At 33.4% G+C, this 27301-nt stretch overlaps 3 protein-coding genes across 3 annotated transcripts; all 3 read left to right on the top strand.

Annotated features, from left to right (window-relative positions):
* Positions 1-409: 409 nt before the first annotated feature.
* Positions 410-2301, top strand: LOC111013120 (class V chitinase-like). The gene is made up of 2 exons (XM_022287499.2): positions 410-1080; positions 1757-2301. The coding sequence occupies exons 1-2, from the start codon at positions 432-434 to the stop codon at positions 2185-2187; spliced, it is 1080 nt and encodes a 359-aa protein (XP_022143191.1). The 5' UTR covers positions 410-431; the 3' UTR covers positions 2188-2301.
* A 2939-nt stretch (positions 2302-5240) lies between these two features.
* LOC111013117 (class V chitinase-like) lies at positions 5241-7385 on the top strand. The gene is made up of 2 exons (XM_022287496.2): positions 5241-5935; positions 6703-7385. Exons 1-2 carry the CDS (start codon positions 5278-5280, stop codon positions 7116-7118), a joined length of 1074 nt encoding a protein of 357 aa, XP_022143188.1. The 5' UTR covers positions 5241-5277; the 3' UTR covers positions 7119-7385.
* Positions 7386-21386: 14001 nt separating this feature from the next.
* Positions 21387-24359, top strand: LOC111013111 (class V chitinase-like). The gene is made up of 2 exons (XM_022287486.2): positions 21387-22080; positions 23757-24359. Exons 1-2 carry the CDS (start codon positions 21432-21434, stop codon positions 23996-23998), a joined length of 891 nt encoding a protein of 296 aa, XP_022143178.1. The 5' UTR covers positions 21387-21431; the 3' UTR covers positions 23999-24359.
* The last annotated feature ends 2942 nt before the right edge of the window (positions 24360-27301 follow it).

Below are 27301 nucleotides of genomic sequence, written 5' to 3'. Positions count from 1 at the left end.
ACCAATAATTAATAATATTAATTGCTGGAGATGAGGGAGGAAGAAAATAGAAAAATAAAACTCACAAATATAATATTAAACAGATATATGTTGTCAAATCAACCATTTATTTAACTATCACAGATTAGTCAACTAAAGCGAGCCATGATCCTTTTATAATTCTTTCTCCTTAGAGAAGAAAAGAAAAATATGTCCATTTTAAAACTTCAACAACCAAATAAATACGTATTATAAATTTTAATTTTGATAAAGTTCTAAATTTTGAAACTTTAGATCAAGGACAAAAAAAATATATATCTTTTCCCTATAATATATAATTCAAAGAAATAGGAAGGTTTGATTTTTGAGAGCATATATTATATATAACAGCAACCACCACATAGTTACATCTAGGTCTAGTGTAATTTCAGCAAACTTGTTTCCTTTTCTAAATGGACCCAAGTTTTGTCCGTGCTGCTTACTGGTTTGCCAGCACCAATGCCGAGCTTCCTTCTGCCAATATCGATGCTAACTTTTTCACCCATCTGTTTTGCGGGTATGCTATTGTAAACCCCCAAACTTACGAGGTCACCATTGATTCTTCAGAAGCTACGATAATCAATTATTTTACTTTGACTGTCAGTCTAAGCAATCCGACAGTCAAAACTCTGCTATCCATCAAAGGAGATGGAAGCGTACTCGCTAAAATGGCTAGCGAACCCAAAAATCGTGAAACCTTTATTAAGTCCTCGATTAAGGAAGCAAAAGAGGGAACGTTTGATGGCTTGGATCTACAGTGGCTGTACCCATCTTCTCAAGAAGAAATGGAAAATTTCGAAAGCCTTCTTATTGAGTGGCATAGCGCTGTTGTTGAGGATGCTAGGAATTACCATAGACAACAGTTGATCCTTGTTGCTGCAGTCTCCAATTTGCCCATTGTACACCACAATATTCAGTATCCAATTGATACAATAATACAAACCTTGGATTGGGTCAACCTTTTTTCTTATGATTTTTACACTCCGACTTCTTCAGTGAAGTGTACTGGACCATCCTCAGCACTCTACAATCCAAAGACAGACTCCTTGTCTGTAAATTCCGGTATGAATTAATTCAAACGCTAAATATGTGTTTTAGTCTCTAATATATATATGTGTGTGTTTTTTGTTTGTATTGTTTACGATCTTTATGTTAACAAATATCAAAACTTAATTGTGTGATTTTTTTTGTTAGTCAATATTAAGATTGGCCAAAGCGAACATACCTCAACGGTAATTAACTAGAGGTTGTGAGTTCGAATCTCCTCCCTAATATGTTGTACTAAAAAAAATGGTCAATATTAAGATTGACAGGGATCATAAACTTGGTGTTTCAATAATTAGTGTGTGCTTTGGCATATGCTTGGTGGAATATATGGAAATCAAAACCAAGTGGCAACCTTTATTAGATCTCATTATTTTAACAGATCTGATTTTGGATAGGAGAGCTAGTTTGAGCTTTTGGGCAGGGGCACAATATTAATATTATTTATAGGATTGGTATATCATAAACATTTGTTAGGTTTCTTATCTTTTCAAACTGCACACCCACCGTTCCTTAATTCCATTTCATTTGCTCTTTTCATGCATTCTTAACACCGGTTATTTGTGTCAATCTAAGTCTATCTCAACTAGTCAAGATATGTAACTTCGACCAAAAAGTCGTGTGTTCGAATTCCCACCCCACATGTTGTTGTACTAAAAAACCTCTGATTACTCGTGTTGAATTTATGGAACAGGTATCGAGGCATGGATCAAATGTTATCCTAATTTGCCTTCCCAACAGATTGTATTTGGAATTCCTTTCCACGGTTGGGCATGGAAACTTGCCGATCGTCTCCAGCACGACGTGTTTTCGGAGGCGGATGGAGCAGCAATAGGACACGATATTTCTTCAGATGGCCAAATCTACTACTCCAATATTAAGAAGTTTATAGAGAGTAATAAGGCTAAGAATCTAAAAAATGACGGCAAATATGTAATTGGGTACACATATTTTGATACAACTTGGATTGCCTACGAAAATGAAGTAACCATACCAGAGAAGCTTAGATTGGCAAAGTCCCTCCACGTGCTTGGCTACTTTGCTTCCAACATTGCAGCCGATGATGATGTTAACACTCTTGCTAACGCAGCTAAAGCCAATTCGTGGCTGAGGCTGCCCAAATAAGTAGGAGATTTTTATGTTTTGTAGTTTCTATTGTCTTTTGTGTTGTGTGTGTAAGATTTGAGGTCTTGATGTATCCAATAAAATGAAATGCGGGTTGTCTTTCCGTGAACTACATGTACAGGTTGATGGTTTTGTCCATCCATCGGACCCTCTTCCCCTTGTTTTTCAACCACCCAGCTCGATCCTCCCCTCTGTTGTCGTGGCGCTAGGTAAGCAAGTATGAAGGAGAGGCTAGAAAAGGCGAGGCAAGAGGCTCTCCGTTTCTAGGAATATTGGAACCTCTAAAGGTAGATGTTCGGAAGATGAGAATGCAGTTGCTTCTCAAAGAACGACTAGGGATGAAAGGCCAACCAAGATCCAAAGGGCAAAACTTCTACGACAGTTTCCCCCTTCGTCGCTTTTGGCTAAGCATCTTTCGGCGGAGGCGACTAGTCGCTTCTCTGGCAAAGTTGCGAGTTTGTGATCTTCTTGTTCCATTGTGAATGGTCTCGTTATCGTATTCAATCGTTTTCCTAACTGACGTTAGAATTTTTTTCACCTAATTTTATTTTTTTGTTGAGAAAATATATTGGGAAGATCCTTGACCTGGACGGGCTCCCGCACCCTGGCGTGCAGCAACCCACATACGACTCGGACCCATTTGCAAAAAGCATTTTCAGCACAACTTAGTCATATTGCACTTCCATCCCTCAAATTCATTTTCTCCCATCTTCATCACTTGTATTAAATTTTTTAAAACCTCCGATGGAACCACACCAGAATCCATTTGACCACCATCATCACTTAATTAACTTATTGAAAGCATCACTTCTTTGTCTTCTCCGTGTAACCCAACTTTGTATAGGACATTGACTTGCATTGCCACAAACCAAAATTGATCCCTTTCTATAATATATTTCTACTCGTCAAACTTCATTGATCAAGAAATAGGATTGATTAAGAAAGCCAAATTTTCATTCACGGCAGCTTTTCAATATATCGAACTAATTATACAAAGATCATATTTTTATAGAGGTAAGAGAAGAAATCAACTATGGAGATGAACTGTTCTCCCATGGCAAAAAGCTAAAAATCAGCTCTTAGACCAAACCTTTATGTCATTGCTTTAACAAATAAGGTAAATAATAAAGGTCAAAATGGTTGGTAATTTATGAGAATTTTCCTGGGAGATTTATCGAGGAAGTTTCTTTATGATTAAATAATTTGCAAAAAATCAAGTTAGTAAGAAATTGGCAGAATGAGGAAGAGATCTATAATGTTTGTTAAAGAATCTCATAGCGAAGAGATAAAGAATATACAAGAGTGTATAATATAAATAGGCTACAGCTCATATTGTCAATTGATTTTTATCATCATCTTGAACGGAAAATATGCACTTGAAAAAACGGTTAAAGTTAAACTCTTTTGCAACTCTGGTATAAACAAAGTTTTTATTTTTATTTTTGAAAATGAAACCATTTCATTAAGAGATAGGTCATAAACACACATACCAAAGGGAGACTAAACAAACGCTCTCCTGTTCAGCGAAATGGTCAATATATCATCATTACAAGAAAAGGAGATTTTGATCAAGACCATGAGGATGCTAAGGTCTTGATATCTTCCCAAAGATGAAAATAAGATCTATATAAATTAGATAATGTACGACTGTTTCGCTCCATAACCAAATGCTCCAGATAATGGATCCCACAGCATTGCTCCAAAGAATAGATCTTCTATTGCGGTTTGAGTGTGACAAGGACTCCATCAGAAAGGAACCAATGCTATCGGGGAGTGGGAGGGAGATTTGAAAGGTATCAAAAAGAAGAGACCAAATATTGAAAGAATATGTGTAGTGGAGAAATAAGTGATCTAGAGATTTATGGGAGCATTGACATAAAACACACCAATTTGGATTGCAGCAAAGAGAAGGATACCTTTTCTGAAGCTTGTCGTGAGTATTAAGACCACGATGGATAACACACCAAATGAAGAATTTGCATTTTTTGAATCACAATGGCTGATGAAGAAGCTAGTCTGTAGAAATGCCAAGAGAAGAGATAGGAAGGTTGGTTTTCATGGATTTTACCGGGAATTCATCTTTGTGTGAGTGTTGCCAATGTTTATGTTAGATATCAAATATATATGAATTTAATTTATCCAACCTATTAGTTTAAGCCATATAATTTACCCAACCTATTAGCTTAAGTTTTTGGGTTGAGTGATGGTTTATTCATCTTTAATATGGTATCAGAGTGGGAGGTCCTGTGCTCAAATCCCTACGTGGAGTGTTGAGATATCCATAAGCTAGAGCCCAAAAGCTCAAACAAGCATCCGGTCCAAAAAACAGATAGGAGATCACTGAGTCAAAAGAAAGTGGGCTATTCCTCTCATTGTGAATTAGTTTTGAGATGAAACCCATGAATATTGATAGTTTATCAATACCACAATTCTCAAAGGATGGATGGAGGGTGAAAAGCAGCAGAAATAAAAACAGTAAAAATTAAGGTCTCTAAGAGTAGTATAATGGTGTGGGGATCATTCCAATCATAGCTTGAACGTATAAATTTTTTCTTTAAACATAATAGGAATACACATCATCAGTTAGTTTCAATTGCAAAATGATATATAATTGAAACAAGTTTGGATTTAAGTCGATACGTTTCCGTTTCTTTTTCTTGTTCGGTTTTTTGGTAACTAGTAACTTTTTTTGTTTTTCCCTTAGTTTCTCATCTGAAATAAATGTTAAGAAAATTGTCTAGGTGATTTAGAAACAACCATTTTTTTATAAATAAATAGAGGTATTATTTTATGAATCTTGACTTACAGAATACATAATTAATGTTTAAAATTATATATAACATATAATAATTTCTCGTTGAAATTGGATCTATTTGGCTTAAATTTAAAATACATGGAAAGATTTAACCCATTAGAGCTAATAGGACAAAGGAAAGTTAGATAGATATATTAGTTTAATCAAACAGAGTAAATGACTTGGTCATGGGTATTTTATATATATGAAATTGATCAATTTATAACCACAACATATATGGTTTAATTTCCTTCAATTTTCTCTTCTTCTTCTTCCGCCAGTTCTGTCTAAATCAAATGGCCTGCAATAATTTTGTGAATGCTGGCTACTGGTTCACCCACACCAGTTCCCAGCTTCCAGCCTCCAGAATTGATGCTAATCTTTACACCCATCTCTTCTGTGGCCATGCTGGTCTCAACTCCCAAACTTATGAACTCTCCATTTCTGATTCAGCAAAACCTCTAATTCATCACTTCTCTCAAACTGTCAAAGAAAACAATTCTGAGCTGAAAACTTTGCTCTCCATTGGAGGAGATGATGCAAAGGCTGAGAGATTTGGTGCCATGGCTGCCCATTCTTCCCATCGTGCAGCCTTTATTAGATCCTCCATTTCCAAAGCAAGGGAGGGCAATTTTGATGGCCTTGATCTTCAGTGGCTGTACCCTTCTTCTGTGGAGGACATGGCCAACTTTGAAGCTCTAATTATTGAGTGTCACAGAGCTATTATTAGAGAATCCAGAGAATCTAAGGAACCACGATTGATTTTTGTTGCTACAGTCTTCTACTCACCTCGTTTAGAGAACCTTACATATCCAATTCAAGCAATTCGAAGAACTTTGGATTGGGTTAATGTTATTGCTTATGATATTTTCACCCCTATTTTGTCAAGCAATGAAGTTGGACCATCCTCAGCATTCTTCAATCCAAGGAGAAGATCCTCGTCTGGAGACTTTGGTATTGTGTTTTATAATAAATTGATTATGGTTTTCCTTTCATATGAGTTTTATTTTTGTTTTTGCTACCTGGTGTGTTTTAATATGTTGAAAATGATATGTTAAAACTATTATGGGTGTTACAAATGGTATCATATATAATATCTCCCAGATGTGGTGGTTGGAGGACAAACCAAGTGAAAGTTGGAAGGGTACGTGTGACACCTGATCGGTAGAGGGGTACATGAATATGAACTAAACACCACATCCAAAAAGTATAGATCTTTAGATCATATAAGCATAATTAGTAAATGCTTAAAAGAATTGAGAGTAACTATCTATATCAACAAAAGTATATCTTTCTTCTAGGTGGTTTAATAATACCAACTTTAAGTTAAGCCTACGTGCTTAGCTTTGGAACAATTTTAGGTTGGATGTCCAGGTAACCTGATGACCTATTTAGGTGATTTTTCTAGAAAACAGGCAAGTGAGGGCAAAACATCATGTAAGGACCCATGTTGGTTTGTTGGTTTGTAGGGACAGATAAAATGAATTAAACAGAGAAAATGAGTTATTATAAAAAAGAAGTAGATATCTATATATCTTGTTGCACATCTTTCGGTACCACAACTAATCTCTGTCGATACGAGAACAGCTCAATTAGTTAAAGCATTACTCACAATCACAATCTCCAAAATCTAGCCCACTCCTAAAAACATGTTTCCTTTTTACTGAAAAAACTCACCCTACTTTCTAAATGAACCTACTAACATTGTGTGGAATTTTCAGGTATCAGAACATGGATTCGGTTAGGTTTGCCTAGTAAAATGATGGTATTTGGAGTTCCCTTCCATGGTTGGGCATGGAAGCTTAATTGTTCTGGAAATCCCCGAGTGTTTGCACCAGCCCAAGGAGCAGCTCAAGGACAGGATATTTCCATGGAAGGTCTCATAGAGTATAGAAATGTTAAGAAATTTATAGCTGAGAATGATGCCAACAATGTGGTGTTGGACCAAAGGTTTGCAATTGCCTACACACACTGTGATTCAACTGGGATTGCCTACGAAGATGAAGACACCATAAGTTTCAAGATTTCAAGAGTTAAAAAAAACTTGGAAATGCTTGGTTACTTTCTTTGGAACATTTCAGCCGATGATGAAGATCAATCTCTGGCTAGGGCTGCATCCACTGAATGGATAAAATAGCTTAGACCATTGGTGATACGTGTTATATATCCTCTATATAATAAATGATTAAATTTACTCAAATCCATCGACTTACATTTTTGGTTCATGGATGATTTAATCATGTGTCATTTCTAACTGAGGAGAGCACTATATATCTATAGAGTGTTACAAAAGAACCCATTTTTCTTGTTTCTTATTTCTTTTTTTTTTATTTTAAGAAATATTTTAAGAAATAAAACTATGCTTGTTAGTATATGTGCTTTACACGTGTTGAAGCCAAATTGAAATGTCTTTGGGCTTTTGGGCTTGGGCCTTTCTTTTTTTTTCTTTAATAGTTGCTGTGTAGAGGCTCTCCCGGAGAGATATGAATTCCTTTTGTAATTTTTTCCTCCAAGAATTGAGTGTTGCTGCCGATACACAGTGGATGTAGGCTTTAAGCTGAACCACTTTAAAATCCTCTGGTGTCCATCTTCTCTCTGGCTATTTTCTTCATTTCGTCTGCTTTCAAGAAAAGAAAAACAAGATTATTCCATAACAGTATATTTATGGTGTCTTGTTGTCTCTCCTTTTAATAAAAAAATGTTTTTAGTGTACCCTATTTTTTGTTTTCGCATACTCTTGAATTTGAATTAAAAAAATTCAAAGTTTTATATAAAAATTAATTATAAAAAATAAAATATTCAGTCTTTTGAATATCTATCCGGCATATTATAAGTTCTTTAAAAAAAAAATCATGCATATTATAAATAAAAGAAATTATGTTTTTAGAAAATTGAGGATTAGAACAAAAATAAAAACTAAATTTTGTTATATCTATAATTTGTATAGAGTTGTGAAAACATTCCTTGAAAATAAGAAATAAGAAACATTGTATTAAAAAAGAATAAGAAACATAAATAGTTCCCACAATCATGTATCTTTTTGAAATCAGAAATAAAATTTAAAAACGAAATAGAAATATGTAAAATAAAATAAACAAGTTGCTGCAAAGAAACTCAATTCATTCCAATTGCCCTCAGTCAAAGAAAAACAATGGATAAATATAGACATCTGCACAAAAGAGTTACTAGATAAAAGAAAACTAATAAAGGTAAAGTAGAAACCAATAGGGAATCATTACTGTCTGATGCAAGCTGTCCAAGGAAGTAATATTATATTAACAAAGCAACGGAAAGAATTGCTTTTTAAGGAAATTCTCAAGGTATCTGGAATGGATTTTATTATGAGGTGTGATATTCCTTCCCTAGCAGGTGGAATTTGACCCATGATATTGGCAATAATTATCATGCTAATTGAGCATGATTTGTTGCTAATTGATGATCATGAGAGAAGAATCCGTTTAATGTTGAGTCATTAGTTTGATCATTTCCAATATCCTTCCTTAATCTAGAGTGCATTTCATGTACTCCTAGATTGGTTCTGATCAATTCCTTGAAATGAGATTTTGCGAGGGGCTTGGTAAAGATGTCAGCTAGTTGCTTCTTGGATGGTACATACTTTGTTGTGAGGAGACCAAGACAAACTTTTTATCTTACAAAATAATAATCCATTTCCATATGCTTCGTTCGTTCGTGCATGAAATACTGGATTTTTGGCCATACGAATGGCACTCATTTTGTTACAAAAAAGTTGTGGTGTTTTGAGTAGTCGAATTCTAATGTCTCTTTGCAAGAAAGTAATCCAAGTAAGGTCTGCAGTGGTGGTAACCATAGCTCTATATTCTACTTCAGAACTGGATCTTGCAACTGTTGATTGTTTCTTTGAGTTCCATATGATGCAGTTTGATCTTAGAAAGATGCAAGAACCTGATGTGCTTCTTCTTGTTTCTGGGTATCCACCTCAATCTGCATCACAAAAAGCATACAAGTTTAGGTTACTATTTTTCTGAAAATTTATTCAATACCTTAGAGTTCCTCTAATGTATCTGAGAATTCGTGTTACTGCCTTCAAATCTTTGAGCTTGGGTTCTTGAAGGTTTTGGCACACTTTGTTTACTACATAGGTGATAAAAGTTAGGTATTGCAATGATCCCATTATACTTTTGTATTCAGTTGCATACACTAAATTGTTGTCATTAGTGGATGGGGTGGTTGTGACCGCCTTGGGTGTGCTGAGTTGAGAACACTCCAGTAGGTAGTTTAGTAACTTCTATCCCAAGGAAGAAGTGAAGGTCTCCAAGGTCTTCGAGGCGAATTCTATGCTTAGTTGATTGATTAATTTTCCTATCTCCTTGGTGTTGTTACTTGTCAAAATTATATCATCAACATAAACAAGCATTAATATAAGAGTGGATCGTTCCTTAAACATAAATAGGGAGGGATCAGCTTAAGACCAAGTAAATCCAATGTGAAGGAGATAGTGTGAAAGTCTTTCAAACCATGCTATTGGGGCTTTTTTTAACCCATAGAGGGACTGGTTGAGTTTGCAGACCACTCAATATGACATAATCCAAGTCGTTGTGTCATATATACTTGTTCCTTAAGAAATCCATGAAGAAAGGCATTTTTGACATCGAGTTGCCTAGTCCCATCCAGTAGTAATTGCTATGGCTATGATTAGTCTAATGGTTGTTGGTTTGACTACTAGACTAAAGATTTCTTCGTAATCTACTCCTTCTACTTGAGAATATCTGTGGGCTACAAGATGTGCCTTGTATCTTTGTATAGATCCATCTTCCTCAAATTTTGTCTTGAATATCCATTTTGATCCAATTATGTTGGTGGATTGAGGAGGATCAACTAGGTCCCATGTGTGGTTTTGTATCAAGGCCTTAATTTCTTCCTCCATAGCAGTTTTCCATATTAATATTCATGGGGTTCTATCTCAAAATCAATTGGCAATGAGAGGAGTAGCTCATGTCTATTATAAACCATTGTTAGGTCCCCTCTCTTTTCAATTTGGGATCCTTAACATGCCCCCTCAAGATCGTGGTTCTTTTGGGTAATCGATCTTGGTCGGATCCCATTTTTGGACCGATTTCTCGTTTGAGTGTTTTGGGCTCTGATACCATATTAATATTCATGGGTTCCATCTTAAAACCAATTGACAATGAGAGGAGTAGCCCATATCTATTATAAACCATTGTTAGGTCCTCTCTCTTTTCAATTTGGGATCCTTAACATTCCAATGAGGGATGTTTAGGGCTGCTTTGTAGTTTTTGGGTTCTCTGGTAGGATCAAGAGCTAAGAAAGCTTTGTGGCTTATTTGGTTCTCCTTGTCCAAAGGTTTAATTTCTTTCAGATGGGTATTTTCTCTAAGTCTACTTCTTGTGACCATAGAATGTATTGATGAGGCTTGATCCTTGAAAGCTATTTTTCCAATTGCTTGACTTCTATTTTGTGGCTGCTCTTGCCTAGAGCTTGGCTGATTTGTTGCATTTGTGCCTGCAAGAGATGGAAAAATGTCAATAGTTAAAAAATTTTACTTATATCCGGCGGTTGAGATACCTATTGTTTGTTTAAAATCTGCATTTACGGTATGTGACTGGAATTTTCCTCATTATTTGGAGTGTTTCCAGATGCATAAATCTCATGTTGGTTATTGGTGATGGTGGTTGAGGAACTTGCTGGGCCATCTATATTTTGTTGTCTGGATGGAGGGGTGGATTGCTCCTCTTGTGAGCAATCAGTAGGTATAGGTGGCCATACGTTTTGTTCTTCTCCATCTTGAGTAACATCTGGTGTTGGCTCCTCAATCAGTTTGTGTTGTTATCTGTTGTGGTTTAATTGGTTCATCCCTTTGCTTTTTGTATTGGTGTTGATGGTTGATCCTCCACTTTTATTGTTGGCGTGAAACCAATCTTCAAATCCTATATATTCATAAACAACTAAAGAGTTTTCCTCCTTATTTTTGTTAGTTTTGATTTGTTCTTCAAATGGGAACATGCTTTCATCAAATATTACATGTCTTGATATGTAAATTCTATTATATAAAGCATCTAAACATCTATATCCTTTATGGATAGGACTATAACCTATAAAAATGCAAGGATAGGTTCTCTTTGATAATTTGCTTTTGTTGTAATCTCTTTTTAAGCAAGGGAAACATTTGCAGCCAAAGACTCTAATTACACTATAATCAGGTTCTTTTCCAAAAAGTTTAAAAAATGGAGTTTGAATGTTAATGGATTTTGATGGCATTCTATTGATGAGAAAGACAACAGTCAAAAAAGCATCAACCCAATAATTTAAGGGAACATGAGATTGAAATAGGAGAGTTAAAGCAGTTTCTACCATATGTCTATGCTTCCTTTCCACAACTCTATTTTGTTGAGGAGAGTGTGAGGACAAGAAAATTGGTGAAAAATACCTTTTTGTTCAAAGATTTCCCTTGAATGTTAAATTCACCACCACCATCGCTTTGGAAGTACTTAATCTTTCTTTCCAAATGGTTTTCAACAAGTCTTTGAAATTTGACAAAGCAAGAGAGGAAATCTGATTTTTTTTTTAAAGGATACAACCAACAAAATCTAGAGAAGTCATCAACAAAGCTAACATGATACTTGAAATTTTGACATGAAGCAATAGGAGAGGGACCCCATCAGTCACAATGAATCTTCTCTAAAGGAAACGTGCTTATTTTATTGCTAGCTAGATTTAAAAGATAACTTGCTGCTTTTACTCATTTGACAACAATCACAAATAGAGTTATGATCTTTCCAATTAGACAATTTCAAAAGATGAGAATCACTGAGATGCTTAAGATAAAGATCATTGGGGTGTCCCATTCTCTTATGCCAAAAAGAATAAGGGCCTTATTGTTGTTTGTAGTGGTTATAAAGGCTTGGAAGGCTTCTTTATTTTCCTCAACTAAGGCATAGAGGCCTTCTCGTTTAGTTCCCTTGCCCAAAATCTGTCTCTGTTGATTCTTAATCACAAAACCATTAGCATTAAAAATGATGGAGCAATTGTTGTCTAAAGCTAATTTAATCACCGACAGCAATTTTTTTTTAATTTCAGGAACAACAAGCACATTATTTAGTTTAAGCTGGTTTAAACTAGCATTAATAGAACCCATTTCCAATACCATCTCCAATATATAATTGTTCACTGTCATTGTAAGTTTTAAAATGTGAGAGCTTACCTGTATCATTCATGACATGGGTAGAGGCTCCTGAATCTGTAAACAAGGCTGGATCAATTTGTTCATTGAAGCTTAGAGAAGCAAAGACCTTGGGAATTTCCTCTGATTGATAAGATTTATCGAATCTATTCCAACACTCCAATGCTGAGTGGTTATATTTTCCACATATCTGACATTGAATGTTTCTATCCTTGGAACTATTTCGTTGTTGAGGAGGATATGTCTAAATCTTTTGAGGATAATGGTTTGCATTATAGGAGTCATTGGTGTGTTGTTGAAAGCTCCCTCTTCCTTTTCCCCTCGGACTGAAATTTCTTCCTCCTCCTCCTCTAAATCTACCTCTTTGTCCAAGAAAGGCTTGATTATGATCTATTTGAGACCATTTTTCTTCCTCTGGCTCAAAACTTAGTTGAATCTCATGATTTCTCAATGCAAGTATAAATTGATTATAAGAGGGATACGGTGGTTTTGATAACATTGCTAACTCTAAAATCTTTATACTTCCCTCCCAATCCTCTTGCTAAGTGGAATACCTTGGTAGTATCATCCAAGGGGTTTTTCATAGCAGATAATTTGTCACTGATTGCTTTAAATTTCTTTATGTAGTCTTCCATTTCCTGATTTTCTTTCTTCAGGTTGATCAACATCTCATTTAGATGCAGTTTGTTTTCTTTCGTCAGGGTAAGTAGCTGCTCCTCGAGTGACTTCCAAACTTGATGTGCAGTCTCACAGCTTTCTATCATTGAGAGTACCTCTTCATATATGGTTACTAACATCCATGAAGTAAGAAGACCATCGTTGTTTATCCATACACTATGTTGAGTGTTGGAAGCAAGTTCATCATTTCCTTCCACAATTTTTGCTTCTGGTGGCTGATCTCCGTGTAGATGATGTTCAATTCCCAAGTTTCTTATGAGAGGAAAGATCTGAGATTTCCACATAGGGTAGTTTGTGGAGTTGAGTTTGATTGAAATCAAACTGGAGCATTGGTGAAATGTTTGAATGGACAACTCAGTTTCAGTTTTTGCCATGAGTAAAGTTGATTTCCAGCAAGTGTTTACTTCTTTTCTTTTGTGCCAAATAGCTGTGATACCATAAAATAAAACAAACAAGTTGCTGCAAAGAAACTCAATTCATTCCAATTGCCCTCGGTCAAAGAAAAATAATGGATAAATATAGATATTTGCACAAAAGACTTACAGGGAATCATTACTGTCTGATGCAAGCTATCCAAGGAATTAATGTTATATTGACAAAGCAACGGGAAGAATTGCTTTTTAAAGAAATTATCAAAGATGGCTCACTAAGAGAAATCTCATGGGTATCTGGCATGGATTTTATTATGAGGTGTGATATTCCTTCCATAGTAGGTGGAATTTGACCCATGATATTGGCAATAATTATCATGCTAATTGAGCATGATTTGTTGCTAATTGATGATTATGATAGAGGAATCCGTTTAATGTTGAGTCTGATCATTTACAATAATATGTTGCCAACCACTTATTATAAGTTACTAACTCCTGGATCTTCCCTTCCTAAGTCAATATGATACTTTGTTTCAGGGATGTAATCACATATATCGGGTGAATCGAGAAGAAAGAAGAACAAAAACTAGCGGCAGAAATGTTAAATAATAACGTTTCCCCCTCAAATTCCTCTTCTCACGTACTATTGTTCATCCAAGTTCATATAAGTAACTTATTACTGTGCAAGTGAATATTATCAATATTCATGAGGTTATCTCAAAATCAATTGTCAATGAGAGGAGTAGTCCATAACTATTATAAACCATTCTAAAATCTATTTAATTTTCAATATGTGATCCTTAACAAATATATTTTATGAAAATACACAGAATTACCGCTCAATTATGGGACATTGTCAAAACGAATGCTTCATCATAGCCTCCGAGTAAATCTCCCTTTTTGTAACTATATATTTTAATAACTTCTCTAAATTGGAGTGCTTCCCCGCTCTTTTATGTATGTAGGTTTCTCACATGTTTTGTAATGAAATAGTTTGGTTTCCTTTTCAAAGAAAAAAAAAAAGAAAAATATTGACTTTGATTCATTCGGTTTTGTGTTGGATACGAGAGCAATAAAGTTCAGTTCAAGTTCTGGGCACGATAAATGTAGACCGCTTATATCACTTCACGTATATTAGTATTAGTAATTGCCACTTCTTTCTATCATGTAAAAAATTAGAAAATATAAGTCCAATAACCAAAAAAAAAAAAAGTTTTAAAAGTCTAATTTGACATATCATTTAACCAAAGTATAAAACTATAATGAAACCGAGCTATGAAATTGAGGGGTTCCCAATACCCTATTTTATAACAATTTTGGGACTATATTAATATTCATGGGTTCCATTTCAAAATCAATTCCTCAAGATCGTGGCTCTTTTGACTCATTGATCTTGGCCTGATCTGATTGAGTATTTTCTTTTGGAAGTTTATCCATCTCACTCTAGCAGTAGCAGATTCATCCTAGGGCAAAATGTTGTTGGCTCCATCCTTTGGTCTGTTTGGCTCGAGAGAAACAAGAGAACGTTCATGGATTGCGCCTCTACATCTGCTATCCTCTGGGAAGATATTAAAGTTCTTGCTTCTTCCGAGTCCATAAAATCTTCTCATTTTTGTAATTATGACATATCTACCATCTCGCTAAATTGGAGCGCTTTCATCTTGCCTCCTTTTTTTAAAAAAATCGATCTTGGCCGGATCCCATTTTTGGACTCGTTGCTCATACGCTCTGATACCATATTTATATTCATGGGTCCCCTCTCAAAATTAATTGGCAACGAGAGAAAGTAGCCAATTTATATTATAAACCCTTGTTCAGTCGCTATTCTTGTCGATGTGGGATCCTTAATCGACTACCTATATGATGATGAAGAAATTGTAAAATTAAGGTCAAAGAAAGCTAAGACAATGAAATTGTGAGTTTACTTTGTTTAGGATGTTGCTGCCCACCATGAAGATAACACTCTTGCACGAGCTCGATCGAGTTGGGAGTAAAACCATATAATATCACTCTTAAATGTTGATGACATATTTTAGTACTAATTAACAAAAAATAAATAAATAGATAAGCGTACTAATCGCTTTGTTTTTAAGAAATCAACACACTATTCATTAAAAAGTAGGTGAGAAACATACCATATAGGAAGATTAAGTAAAATTAAGCACTCCAGTTCAAAAAGACAGTGGAAAGGTCATAATTAAAAAAGATGGTCAATTTCGTGGACAAAGAAGAGGCATTCATTTTTATGTCTTCCTGAAGATTTGTCATTGGTCGAGAAATGTTGGTAAAGAGGCGGTTGTTTCTTTCCTACCAAATATATCAAAGGTTGAGAAAAACTGTTATACCAAAGTAGATTTCTACTAGTGGAGGGAGGATTATTAATATATTCCAAAATGAGATCATCCACTCTAACAGGAAGAGCTAATCCCTCGAACATCAAAATTTCCTTGAAATATATATAGTAGGATAGTCAATTATTTTGACTCTATACAACCTAAACAAGGAGGAAAAATAGCATCCAATAATCTATGTAAGGTCATTCAATAACTTTTATATTTCTTGTTAGTAGTACTTAGCCCTATCGGCAACGACATGAAATCTTATGGTATCACCTACATCATGATGTTTATATCTTTTGGACGTAAATTTAATACCAATTTTTTTTTTATGTTCCTGATATATTATAAGAATAAAAAGCTAGAAAGCTATCAATTCTGGCTTATCAAAGAAGAGAGAAATAGTAATAGAAGTGTCATATTAATTGTTCACTATTTCTCATTTCGTATTTTAAGGAAATTTTGGAAATAACAAAAGCTAGCTGTGTGTATTTCTTGCTCCTGTTTTTAATTTTTCTCATTAAGATGATATAAGTATTATCTTTTAGGTTTAGAATATTTAAAATTAAATATAACATAACAACTTTAAATATTTTATTCCAAAAAACAAATTTTAATAAATTTTTTTTTTAATTTAAAATTCAACAAGCGAATAATTTTTGCTTCAAAATAGTACTAAACTGATGAAAACATTTTATTTATATATATATATATATATATATATCAAAGCGAGCCTAACTCAATGGTACTTGGTATATATCTCCAACCAAGAGATTGTGAGTTCGATCTCTCACCCCACATACTGTACTAAAAAAAATTAGATAATGGATATATTAATTTAATCAAATAGAGTATATGATGCTATGAGGTCTTCTGTGAAACCAAAAGCTGTTGGGAAAAAAATATAGATAATGTTTTGGCTTCATTATCTCAACAAAAGCAAAGAGATGCAAAGAGATACTCGCGGTACTTGAGTACCATTGTCGTTAACATCTTCAACACTCGTAAATTTTGTTCGTATTGTTTACCGTCCTTTATGTTTTAATTAACATTTTTTTTAACTATGTCATTTTTTTTGTTAGTCAATGTCTTTTTTTTTTTTTTTTTGAAAAAACGTCACACCATTATTCATTAAGTATGTGAGAAATATACAAGAGAAGGATGTTAAATAAATGCGTTCTAGTTCAAAGACGTGGTGAAAATATCGTAATTATTGAAGAAAGATGATTTCGTGGACCAAGAAGAGGCCGCCGTCTTGATGTCCTCTCATAGATTAGCTAGAGTTATAAAGACGTCTGTAAAGAGACGATTGTTTCTTTTAAGACAAATAAACCAAATGATCGAGTAGATGTCATTGCTCCAAAGAACAGGCCTACTGGTGGAAAGAGGAATCTTGATATATTCCAAAATGAAAGCATCCATTGTGGCTGGAAGAGCGTAGAAATATTAAAAATTTCGAAGAACTGTCTCCTTGTATAATAAGAGCAATGGAGGAAGAGATGATCCAAGGATTTACTATGTTTGATATGATGTAGCGGCTGGGTTGGAAGCACCTTGAAGGAAATCTTGCCAAGTCTATCCTGGATATTAATACCTCTATGTAGGACACTGGATACTAATACCTCTGTGTAGGACACACCATAGAAAACATTTGCACTTTTTAGGAATCATATATGCTCCATAAATCTGCTAATGAAACAGTCAAATTGTTATTGGTTCGGGAGGCAAGCAGGATCTTCATCGACTTTACCATAAAAGACCCATCCTTTGTCGAAGCTAGCGAAGTGGTCGTGTATTTGGCGTTGAGAAGGGATCTCCAAAGCCTGTCCTTCTCATTGTGATATCTCCGAAGCCATTTCGTCAAAAGAGCAGAGTTTGTGTGCACAATTTTACCAATGCCAAGGCTGCCTTTTCTGTTGGGAGATTTATCACATCCCATCTTATAAGGTGAGATGAGGAGTGTTGTCAAGAACCATCCCTCATTTCTTTTGTTAGTCAATGTTAAAATTGACGAAGGTGAACTTAGGCGGGTTAACTTACACGATGTTTTAATTAGTGTGTGCTTGGCATTGCCTTTTGACGTGCTAATGGTGGAATATAATTAATATTGTTTTAAAAAAAATAGAAAGTATTTGGTTTAAATTTTAACGAGGGCTTTCACCCGTCAAAGCAAGTATAATTCAACGACAATTCACATATATGTCCAACGAACAAGTTGTAAGTTCAGTCCCTCATCCCACATGTTGAACTAAAACAGAGGAGTGCTTTCAACCCATTAAAAGCAATTGTTAACATTTTTAATAAGAAAGTTTAAAAAATCTTCAAAACAAGTAAAGAAACACTTTACATGGCTTTTAGATGAATCGCTTAATTAGTTTTCTTTCAAAGGTAGTTGCAAAATAAATACTTCACTTTTAGACATTTCTTTTTAATTTGCATCTCACGATATTTAAGGGAGAATTCCGAGGAAAGTTTCTGATTCCTAATCTTAACAAAATTGATTGATGAAATTTTGACTTTTTCCTCCGTGAGATGGTTTAATTTAATTCCTCTTCCAAATGGTCATGTAATATAAGTTTATCACGGACCAATTTTAAACATTCACCTTATAATTGAAAAATAGTAAAAATAAAAAAAAATCACAACTTTGGTTAAGTCCATGGTTCTAAATATTCGTCGAGTCGACATTTCCATCAACATATCCATGTTTCCATGGGTTCAACATCGATATGAGGAGTGAATCGAGATTTCCATCCTAGTACAAGAAAATCGACAAAATCTGAAAAATATCAACAAAATGTCGTTAATATATTTAATATTAATATTAATTATTTCTAACTAATTTAGAAATGGGAAAATGGTTATTTGTTAATTTAAATATTCTTTTACGATTTTTTAATTTTTCTAACTTTTAGAGAAATATCCATCGACATCGACATTTTATCGATATTTCCATGAAATTAAGGCTTCAACATTTCCATCGACATCGATATTTAAAACCTTGATTAGGTCCTCTTAAACAGCAAACCACACCCACCATTACTTCGTTTCATTTGATTTGCTCTTTTTATGCATCTTAACACTGATTACTTGTGTCAATTCAATCCTATTTCAATAGGTCAAGATATGTATCTCCAACTAAATGTTGTGTGTTCAAACCCCCACTCCACATATTGTTGTAGTAAAAAGACTGCTGATTACTTTTGTTGAATATTTTATGGAATAGGTCTTTAGTCATGGATCAAATTTCATCATAATTTTCCTTCCAAAATGATTGTATTTGGAATCATTTGAAGTGAATTCTCCTCGTCTGTCGAATCTCTTTTACATAAAGATCACTTTCTCTTTCAACAAGAGTTTTAAATCTCTTGAACATGTCAAATAATTTTGATTTTTCTTGACCAAATAAACCTAAGTTTTTCAGCTGAAATCATCAATCAATAATAAAAAATAATTATTCTTACCGAAAGAACTTGGCTTGATAAGTCTACAAAGATCAGTGTGAACAGACACTAATGGTCTCATTGCTCTCGAAGAAGATTCTTGTGGAAAACTCTTTGTTTATTACTTGCGAAGCATACGTCCTTCACATAGTTAATCTGCTTGTTTGACATATGGCAATCATTTCATCATGCTCTTCCTGGCTAATAATCTCAAGTCATAGAATTTAAATGCCTAAGTCTTAAGTGTCAAATCTAAGATGAATCTCTTTTAAAAATAGCTTCAAATATTTTGCAACATCAGTTTGAATGTTTAATGGAAACATTTTATTCTTCACCATTTGGACTTTAGCTAGCAATCATATTGTCATGATGATCGCTTATTGAAAGACTATAATCTTTCATCAAAATATTATAGTCTTTCTCTAAGAGTTGTCCCAAACTCAAAATATTGTTCTTCATATTTGAAACATAATAAATATAAGAGATAATCTAATGCTTCCCATTATTCAAATTTATCAAGATCTTACCTTTTCTTTTTACAGGAATTTTGGTAGCATCATCAAATATGACATTGCCACCAACAGATTCATCAAATTCCATGAACATGGATTTACTCCCACACATGTGAGTGCTTGTTCCACTATCAAGATACCACAAAATCATAGTCTCCTCGTCTCTAAATGCTAAAAGCAAAGATGGCTCACTACTTTTAACATCTTTTCTTCAACGTAATTAGCATTTTCTTGAACTTTATTTCTGCACTCCCATGAATAATGACTGAATTTATGACAATTATATAACATTCAATTATGCTTTTGTCATACCTCTTGTCATCATTAGACCTTCCTCCCTATGAGCTCGAATAATTTTGTCTATCACGAGCTCTTGATGAATTAGAGTTGAAATTACTCTCATCAAACTTTCTTTAATCAAAGTGTCCTCGACCACGACCTCTAAAATCACCACGCCCACGATTTCTACCACGACCTCTAAAATCACCACGCCCACGATTTCTATCACGACCTTGTCCTCGGTAACCTTTTTCTTAGCTATCTTCTTTATCTTTCAACTGCAACTTTGAGTGAAAGAGTTGCTCGGTTATCTATTTGTTCTTCTTTAGAAGCTTCTCTTAATGGGCAAGTAAAGTACCCATAAGTTGATTAATTGACATTGTACTCAAATCCTTTGATTTTTCAATTGCTACAACGATGAAATTAATTTTTTCGATGAGCGAAGTATCATTTCAACTATTTGCCCATCATTTATCGTCGCACCACATCTCTTCATTTCATTTACCACGACTAGCAACCTTGAAGTGTAATATGAAATTGATTCATACTCTCCTTCATATGTAATGCTTCATAATCACCTCTCAATTTTTGTAGTCGGATCTTCTTAACCCGATCAACTTCTTTCTCCAAAATTTATCATGCTTGCATTGTGGTGGTTGCTCCAGATATCTTCTCAAAATTTGTATCATCAATGACTTAGCTTGATGGATAATGGTGAGAGCCTTATGGTCTTTCTTGTATTTTGCAAAGTTTCTCGTTTGAGCTTGATTCATGACCACATCCTCTGCTGGTTCTTCACAGCCTCTATCAACAATCTCTCATGTATCTTGTGATCCAAGTAAAGCTATGAAAGAAGCGAAATTGTTGTTTGTCATTCGCAAAAATAATTGTCTTTTAAAACTCAAGCTCTGATACCACTTTGTTGGAAGTATATCTATGTGATGGACAATCAGAAATTTAGAATCAACAAAACTAACCATCAATGGTGGCTCATTGGTTCAAAGGGACTAGGTAATTAAGAGGGAATGAGTTCAAATCCCATTATTCCAGGTACCCATGGAATCATCATCCTATTTATAAGAAAATTAATAGGAAATAAAAATGAATAATTGTTTAGTTGGTGTCAATGACGTAGATCAGATTGTTGGTCATTTTTTTATTTTAAGAAACTAGTGATGCTAGGGTTAAAATATTAGTGAAATTAATGTTGACTAAATTAAGTGGGAAAAGAATATATTATACACAAAATAAATGTGCGACGTAATTCCCATGTGCAATTTGAATTTATTAGCCTTAAAAAACTTGGTCCAAACTAGCACATTAGAGCAGCTAATAAGGACAAAATGAAGTTAGATCAATAAATTTGTTTAATCAAACGAGAAGTCAAGGAAGTTAGATAAATTAGTTTAAGAAATAAAAATAGTATGGTTGATGCAGAAATTAACCTGTTCGGATACATCTAGGAAAGCATGTCTTTGGTTTGTTTATTTCGACCTTCTTTACCTTCCACCCAATTTCGACCTCTTGTAATATAATATGATTTAAAGAAATAGGAAGGTTTGATTTTGAGTATATTATATATATAAAAGCAAGCATCATAGTTTACGATCCACTTTCTGATTAATCTCAGCATCCTTGTTTCCTTTTCAAAATGGCCCCAAGGCTTGTGCGCGGCGGTTACTGGTTCACCAGCACGGAGGCCGAGCTTCCTTCTGCTAATATTGATGCTACGTTTTTTAGCCATTTGTTTTGTGGATATGTTATTGTTGACCCTGAAACTTACAAGGTCACCATAGATTCCTCGGAGGTTATCCTAATCAATCAATTTAGTTCGACTGTCAGACTGAGCAATCCGAGAGTCAAAACTTTGCTATCCATCAGAGGAGATGGAGATGTACTCACTAAAATGGTTAGCGAGCGTGCAAATCGCGAAGCCTTTATTAATTCCTCGATTGAGGCAGCAATAGAGGGAAAGTTTAACGGCTTAGATCTCGAGTGGCTGTATCCATCTTCTCAAGATGAAATGGAAGGCTTTGAAAACGTTCTCATTGAGTGGCATAGCGCTATTGTTGAGGATGCTAAGAATTACCATAGACAACAGTTGATCCTTGTTGCTGCAGTCTCCAACTTGCCCATCGTGCGCCACAATATTCAGTATCCAATTGATACAATAATACAAACCTTGGATTGGGTTAACCTTATTTCTTATGATTTTTACACCCCAAATTCTTCGAGGATGCGTACTGGACCATCCTCAGCACTCTACAATCTCAAGACCAACTACGTGTCTATACACTCTGGTACACGAATTAATCAAACGCTAAATATATGATTTAGTTCGTGTTTTTTACTTTACAATAAGTTCGTTTAAAAATTTCAATTTAGTCTTTTAAATTTTAACATGTTTTATGATGTTATGAAGTTAGACTCTAGATAGTTTCATTTTATAGCCTGCCCTCCCCTTCGTATCTATTGATCGTTATCCATTTTTCTTCCATCCATCCTAGGTCCCCATAAAATTCTTTTTTCTTGAACTCATGAAATTGATTTCAAGTATTTTTTATAGGAAGTTAAAACGATTGTCTTCTACATGCTTTGTTCACCATAAAGGAATAACAGCTTACCCCGCTTTTGCAAGGCCTGATGGTCTACATAGACGATTTTGTGCCAAATCTAGCTGAAACTTCTGTATAGAATGTACTGTGGCGAGTCCTTCTCCTTCAGTTGTGGTGTAATTTTAGTGTGTTTGACATATTTGTCTTTTAAAGTTCTTAGAGTGCTTAGGGAGGAATATAACTATATAAGTACCTTTTTAAAAATATGTAGGTCCCCTCTTTGTGCTTAGGGAGTTTAATTTTAACAGTGTTTTAAACCTCATAAATGCTATCCCCTCTTTGTGCTCGTAATATCTTTGGTACAATACTGTGGGATCCATTTAGTTTGGTTGGAGAGAAATAATAGAACTTTTGCGGATGTCTCCAAATCTTACCACCACCTTGGGGATAACATTATAGTTTTAGCTTCCTCTTAGTCTTCTAAGTCTACTTTCTTTTATAACTACAATATCTCGTCCATTTCACTTAACTGGAGCGTTTTTACTTAGCCTCTTTATCTTTTGTACGCATGTTTCTCACATACTTGAATAAATCGTTCTAGTATCTTTTAAAAAAAATAGCGTTTTAAACCTATTAAAAGTTCTTTTTAAATTTTTAATAATCTAAAAGAGTTTAAAAGTTATTGAAAAAAGAAAAAACAGTTTACACTGGCTTTTAGATGAATCGTTTGATTAATTTTATTCTGAAAGTGTTTGCAAAATAAATACTTCACTTTACAACACTTTTTTCAATTGGCATCCTGAAATACATTTACTTTAGAGGGTTGACAGGAATTTTAGGGAGAGAATTAAACTACGTAAGAAAAAAAGTTTCTGATTCCTGCTATTAAAAAAGAAAGCTTTTAATTATTCTTTCTTCAAATTTTAAAGAAATAATAGGTGAATTTTTTACTTTTCCTACCTGGGAAAGCCATCCCTTAAATTGCTGTAAATTCATTAAATATCATGTCAAGTAAAGTTATCGCAAGTCAGTTTTATTTTCCTATCATATAATTGAAATTTTTCAAAATATAAGAAAAATTTTCGTCGCTGGAAAATTGTTTTCGTCGCATTTCCAGCGAGGAAAGTTTTTTTCGACACTGTTTTCGTCGCATTTATTTTCGTCGTTGTTTTGCAACGATAAATATTTTTTGTCGCTGGAAAAGCGACGAAAAAAACTTCGTCGCTAATTAATGTCGTTGAAGACTTTTTTGTTGTAGTGAATGAAGATTAAAATTCTTCTCAAAAAAACAAACAATGAAGATTAAATAAATAACACTTAAACATTAGGAACTCAAACATCTATCCAGCGGTAATTAAACAGCAACCACAGCCACTATTCCTTCATTCTATTTCACTTGTTGCGTTGAATTTATGGAACAGGTATCAAGTCATGGATCAACAGTTTTCCTAATTTGCCTTCCAAAAAGATCGTATTTGGAATTCCTTTCCATGGCTGGGCATGGAAACTCGCGGACGCTCACCGACACGACATCTTTTCGAAGGCCGAAGGACCAGCCGTAGGAGACAGTATTTCTTCGGACGGCCGAATCGACTACTCCAATATCAAGAAGTTTATAAAAGATAATCAGGCTGAGAATAAAAAAATGATGGGAGATATGTAATTGGGTACACATATTTTGATACAACTTGGATTGCCTACGAAAATGAAGAAACCATACCAGAGAATCTTAGATTGGCAAAGTCCCACCACGTGCTTGGTTACTTTGCTTCCAACATTGCAACCGATGATGATGTTAATACTCTTGCTAACGCAGCTAAAGCCAATTGGTGAGGTGAGGCTGGCAAAAACATTTTAGGTGGGGATTGTTGTGTTTGCTAATTGCTACTGTCTTTTGTTGTGTGTGCGTAAGATTTGAAGTTTTGGTGTATCAATAAAATGTAAGGGGGTTCTGTTTCTATTGAACTACAAGCGGTTGATGGTCGTTTTGTATCGGTGATATTGGGAATGCAATTAATTTTTAGTAGGTGACTATCATGAGATTCGAACTCGCTCTCTTTAGACCATAATGAATCAACCGTTTTATGTAATAAAAAAGAAATAATAATAAATAAATAAAACAAATTAAAACAAATTCACCCCTTGATGGGGTCTAAAGTAATTACTAAATTTGTTGACCGTGCTAGGGTATAAGTTTGTGAGTTGCATCTTTGGGTTTTTGGTACAGTAGGAGGAGGCTTTAGTGTTCACATTCAAAACCTACCGTATGTACCTTGCAATAAAGTTATAGTAAAAAAAAAAGTTGGTGAGTTAAAAAGAAATTTAGAAAATGTAGTGGGTTTTGGAAACCTATTTGATTTACTCTATTCTCAACTTAATTCAAACTTAATATGCAGTCAAAGTAACAAATACATTAGAACTAAATGGTTTGACGCCGTTTCTATCATAGGAATCCAAAGATTTTAATGAGATGGGCATTTGAATTGTCACATTTTTGTTCCTCATTCCTCAGTAATATAGACTTAGACATGTCAAATTGTCACCTTTTTGTTCCCTCAGTAATGTAGACTTAGACATGTCACGATACCCTAGTATCTTAAAATGCACATGAGAGAGGTATTTAGTTCTTTTAGATGTTCTTTGAAATATGAATCTCGACATTTTTGCCCTTCATTGTTTTTTATATATTTTCTTTGATCAATTTTTTTCATTTCTATTTTATAAAAAATTTTATGCAATTGAGTATATTTATATATTACATCTAAGTATAAAATAAATTTTAATTAAATTATATAATATCTCCCGTTACTTTTAATATTTAGAAGAAATTATTATGAATAAATTCATCTCATATAAAATTAATTATATATTTGTATCTTTTAAAAGTATCAAAGTTGAAAAATAAAATTCATATTTAATATTCATAAGGACTATACAGGGTCGGTGGCCCTTCGACCTTTATGCTCCTAGCATATTGTATCCATACCAATATTCTTTGAGACCTCAAGCCATTCAAACTATCCATTTGGAACTAAAATTTACGCTTTAGTTAAGCTTATGAACGCACTAAATGTTTGTTTGAAAAGATAAATTTTCATCTCTAGTTTCTTCCCTTTCAATATTTAGTCTTCTCAGAAGGTTGCTTTGTGTATCTAATATAGATAAAGGCATTACAATTTCTTTTATTTATTTAATTTTTTTGTCAGAATAATAAGCACACAAATTGCACCATAAACAATTGGAATGGAGTCGTATATTTAAAGTTTAATTTGTTATCATCACGGTATTAAATATTCACAAATATGTTGACATATCCATCAACGTGTCTATATATCTATGAGTTCGACATAGATATGAGGGATAAATCGACATTTCTATAACATCATAAAAAAAATTGACAAAATATGAAAAATATTAACAAAATTTCACTGATATAATTTTTAACTTATTTAAAAATTGTGGAACCATTATTCGTTAATTTAAATATCTATTTTTTTATTTTTTATTTTTATGACTTTTCAAGATTTAAAACCTTGGTTATTATTCTGCCTTTTTCAAAAATAAGTTCAAAACTTTTAATTTGTTTATTTATTTGGAATCTACTTTTTTAAAAAAAAATTTTATGATTCTAATCAAAATATTTAGAACTAAAGAAGCTAATTTTCAAAATGATTATTTTACTTTGAAATTTTGTTGGAGAACTCCAAAATATTTTAGAAACGGTGAAGTACGGACAAAACGAGAAAATTGAGAATAAACCGTCTTAAATTTAAAAAGCATAAAAATAAAAATGAGAGCAAATTCGGTAACATTTTTTTTTAATTATTATTTATTCGTTTTAAATAACCAGTCTTTTGCCATGTGCATCACATTATAACTCCAATTTATTTACTTATATATTAAAATTAATGGTGAATTTATCCATTTATATTGTATAATTAAAATTTTTGCAAGAATTAAATTAATGATCTAACAATACATATATTTTTAGAACAAAATTAATAATAAAATATATATTTTTAATCATATCCATGCACAGGAAAAGAAGACACATTCTTTCAAGAGGAAAGTTAAATAGAGACTTGTTTATATCGTTATAAAAATTGAATAAGGTTGCATTAATTATTAAACTTCCAAAATAAAAAATATCATAATAGTATTAATATAAAATAAAAAAATAAAAAAGTGAAAAGATTATTACATTGAATAATATTATGAAAAGATTATACCTTTTCGTGGATCTTGATGGTTTGTAAATATCTTCATCGTTCTTATTCACATAATTACCACAACTTTGATTATCCATTCTTTTTGAAATTATTTGAAATTCTTTAGCGAGATATAATCTTTTAAAAACATCATGATATAACAATTGAAAATAGAAAAAAGAAAGATGAAATTTGAATATAGAATTGAAGAGAAAATGATAAATATATTTGACTCTAATCTAAAAAATGACATTGATAAACTTAGAATTATCTATATGTAGTAAAATGTGAGAAAATGAAAAGTTCATATATTTAAAATTTTGAAAAAAATAAAAAGACAAATAATAGACAATTTTCTTTTAATTTAGTCTTAATAAGGCATTACTATTTAGTAAAGAAGGTGTGTGAGTTAGGGGTAGTGTTAAGGGGTGTTTAAGCGTGTGTTAATTATACCAAAAGTTTTTTTTTCCTCTATTTTTTGAGTTTTACGTGCATGTAGAATTAATGTATAAGTTTTTATTAATGGTTTTTAATTAACAAAAGATAATTTAGATATTATACAAAAAATTAAGGTTAAATTTGTAAAAAAAAAAAAAAAAAAGCTTCTTCTAAGTGAGTACTTTTTAATATATTAGAGCTAGAGATGATTCTAAATTTTGTGTAATTTTATGTCTCACTCTGACATATTATACAATGTCGGTGTAACGAAGTATTACTTAGCTTGTTAAGTCATTCAAATATTTGTGACTTTAATAATT

Source organism: Momordica charantia (genome assembly GCF_013281855.1).
Source record: "Momordica charantia cultivar OHB3-1 chromosome 8 unlocalized genomic scaffold, Mcharantia_2.0 BLBB01000008.1, whole genome shotgun sequence".
NCBI classification, from domain to species: domain Eukaryota; kingdom Viridiplantae; phylum Streptophyta; class Magnoliopsida; order Cucurbitales; family Cucurbitaceae; genus Momordica; species Momordica charantia.
Note: the sequence above shows the minus strand (reverse complement) of the source record. Positions and strands in the feature narration are given on the sequence as shown.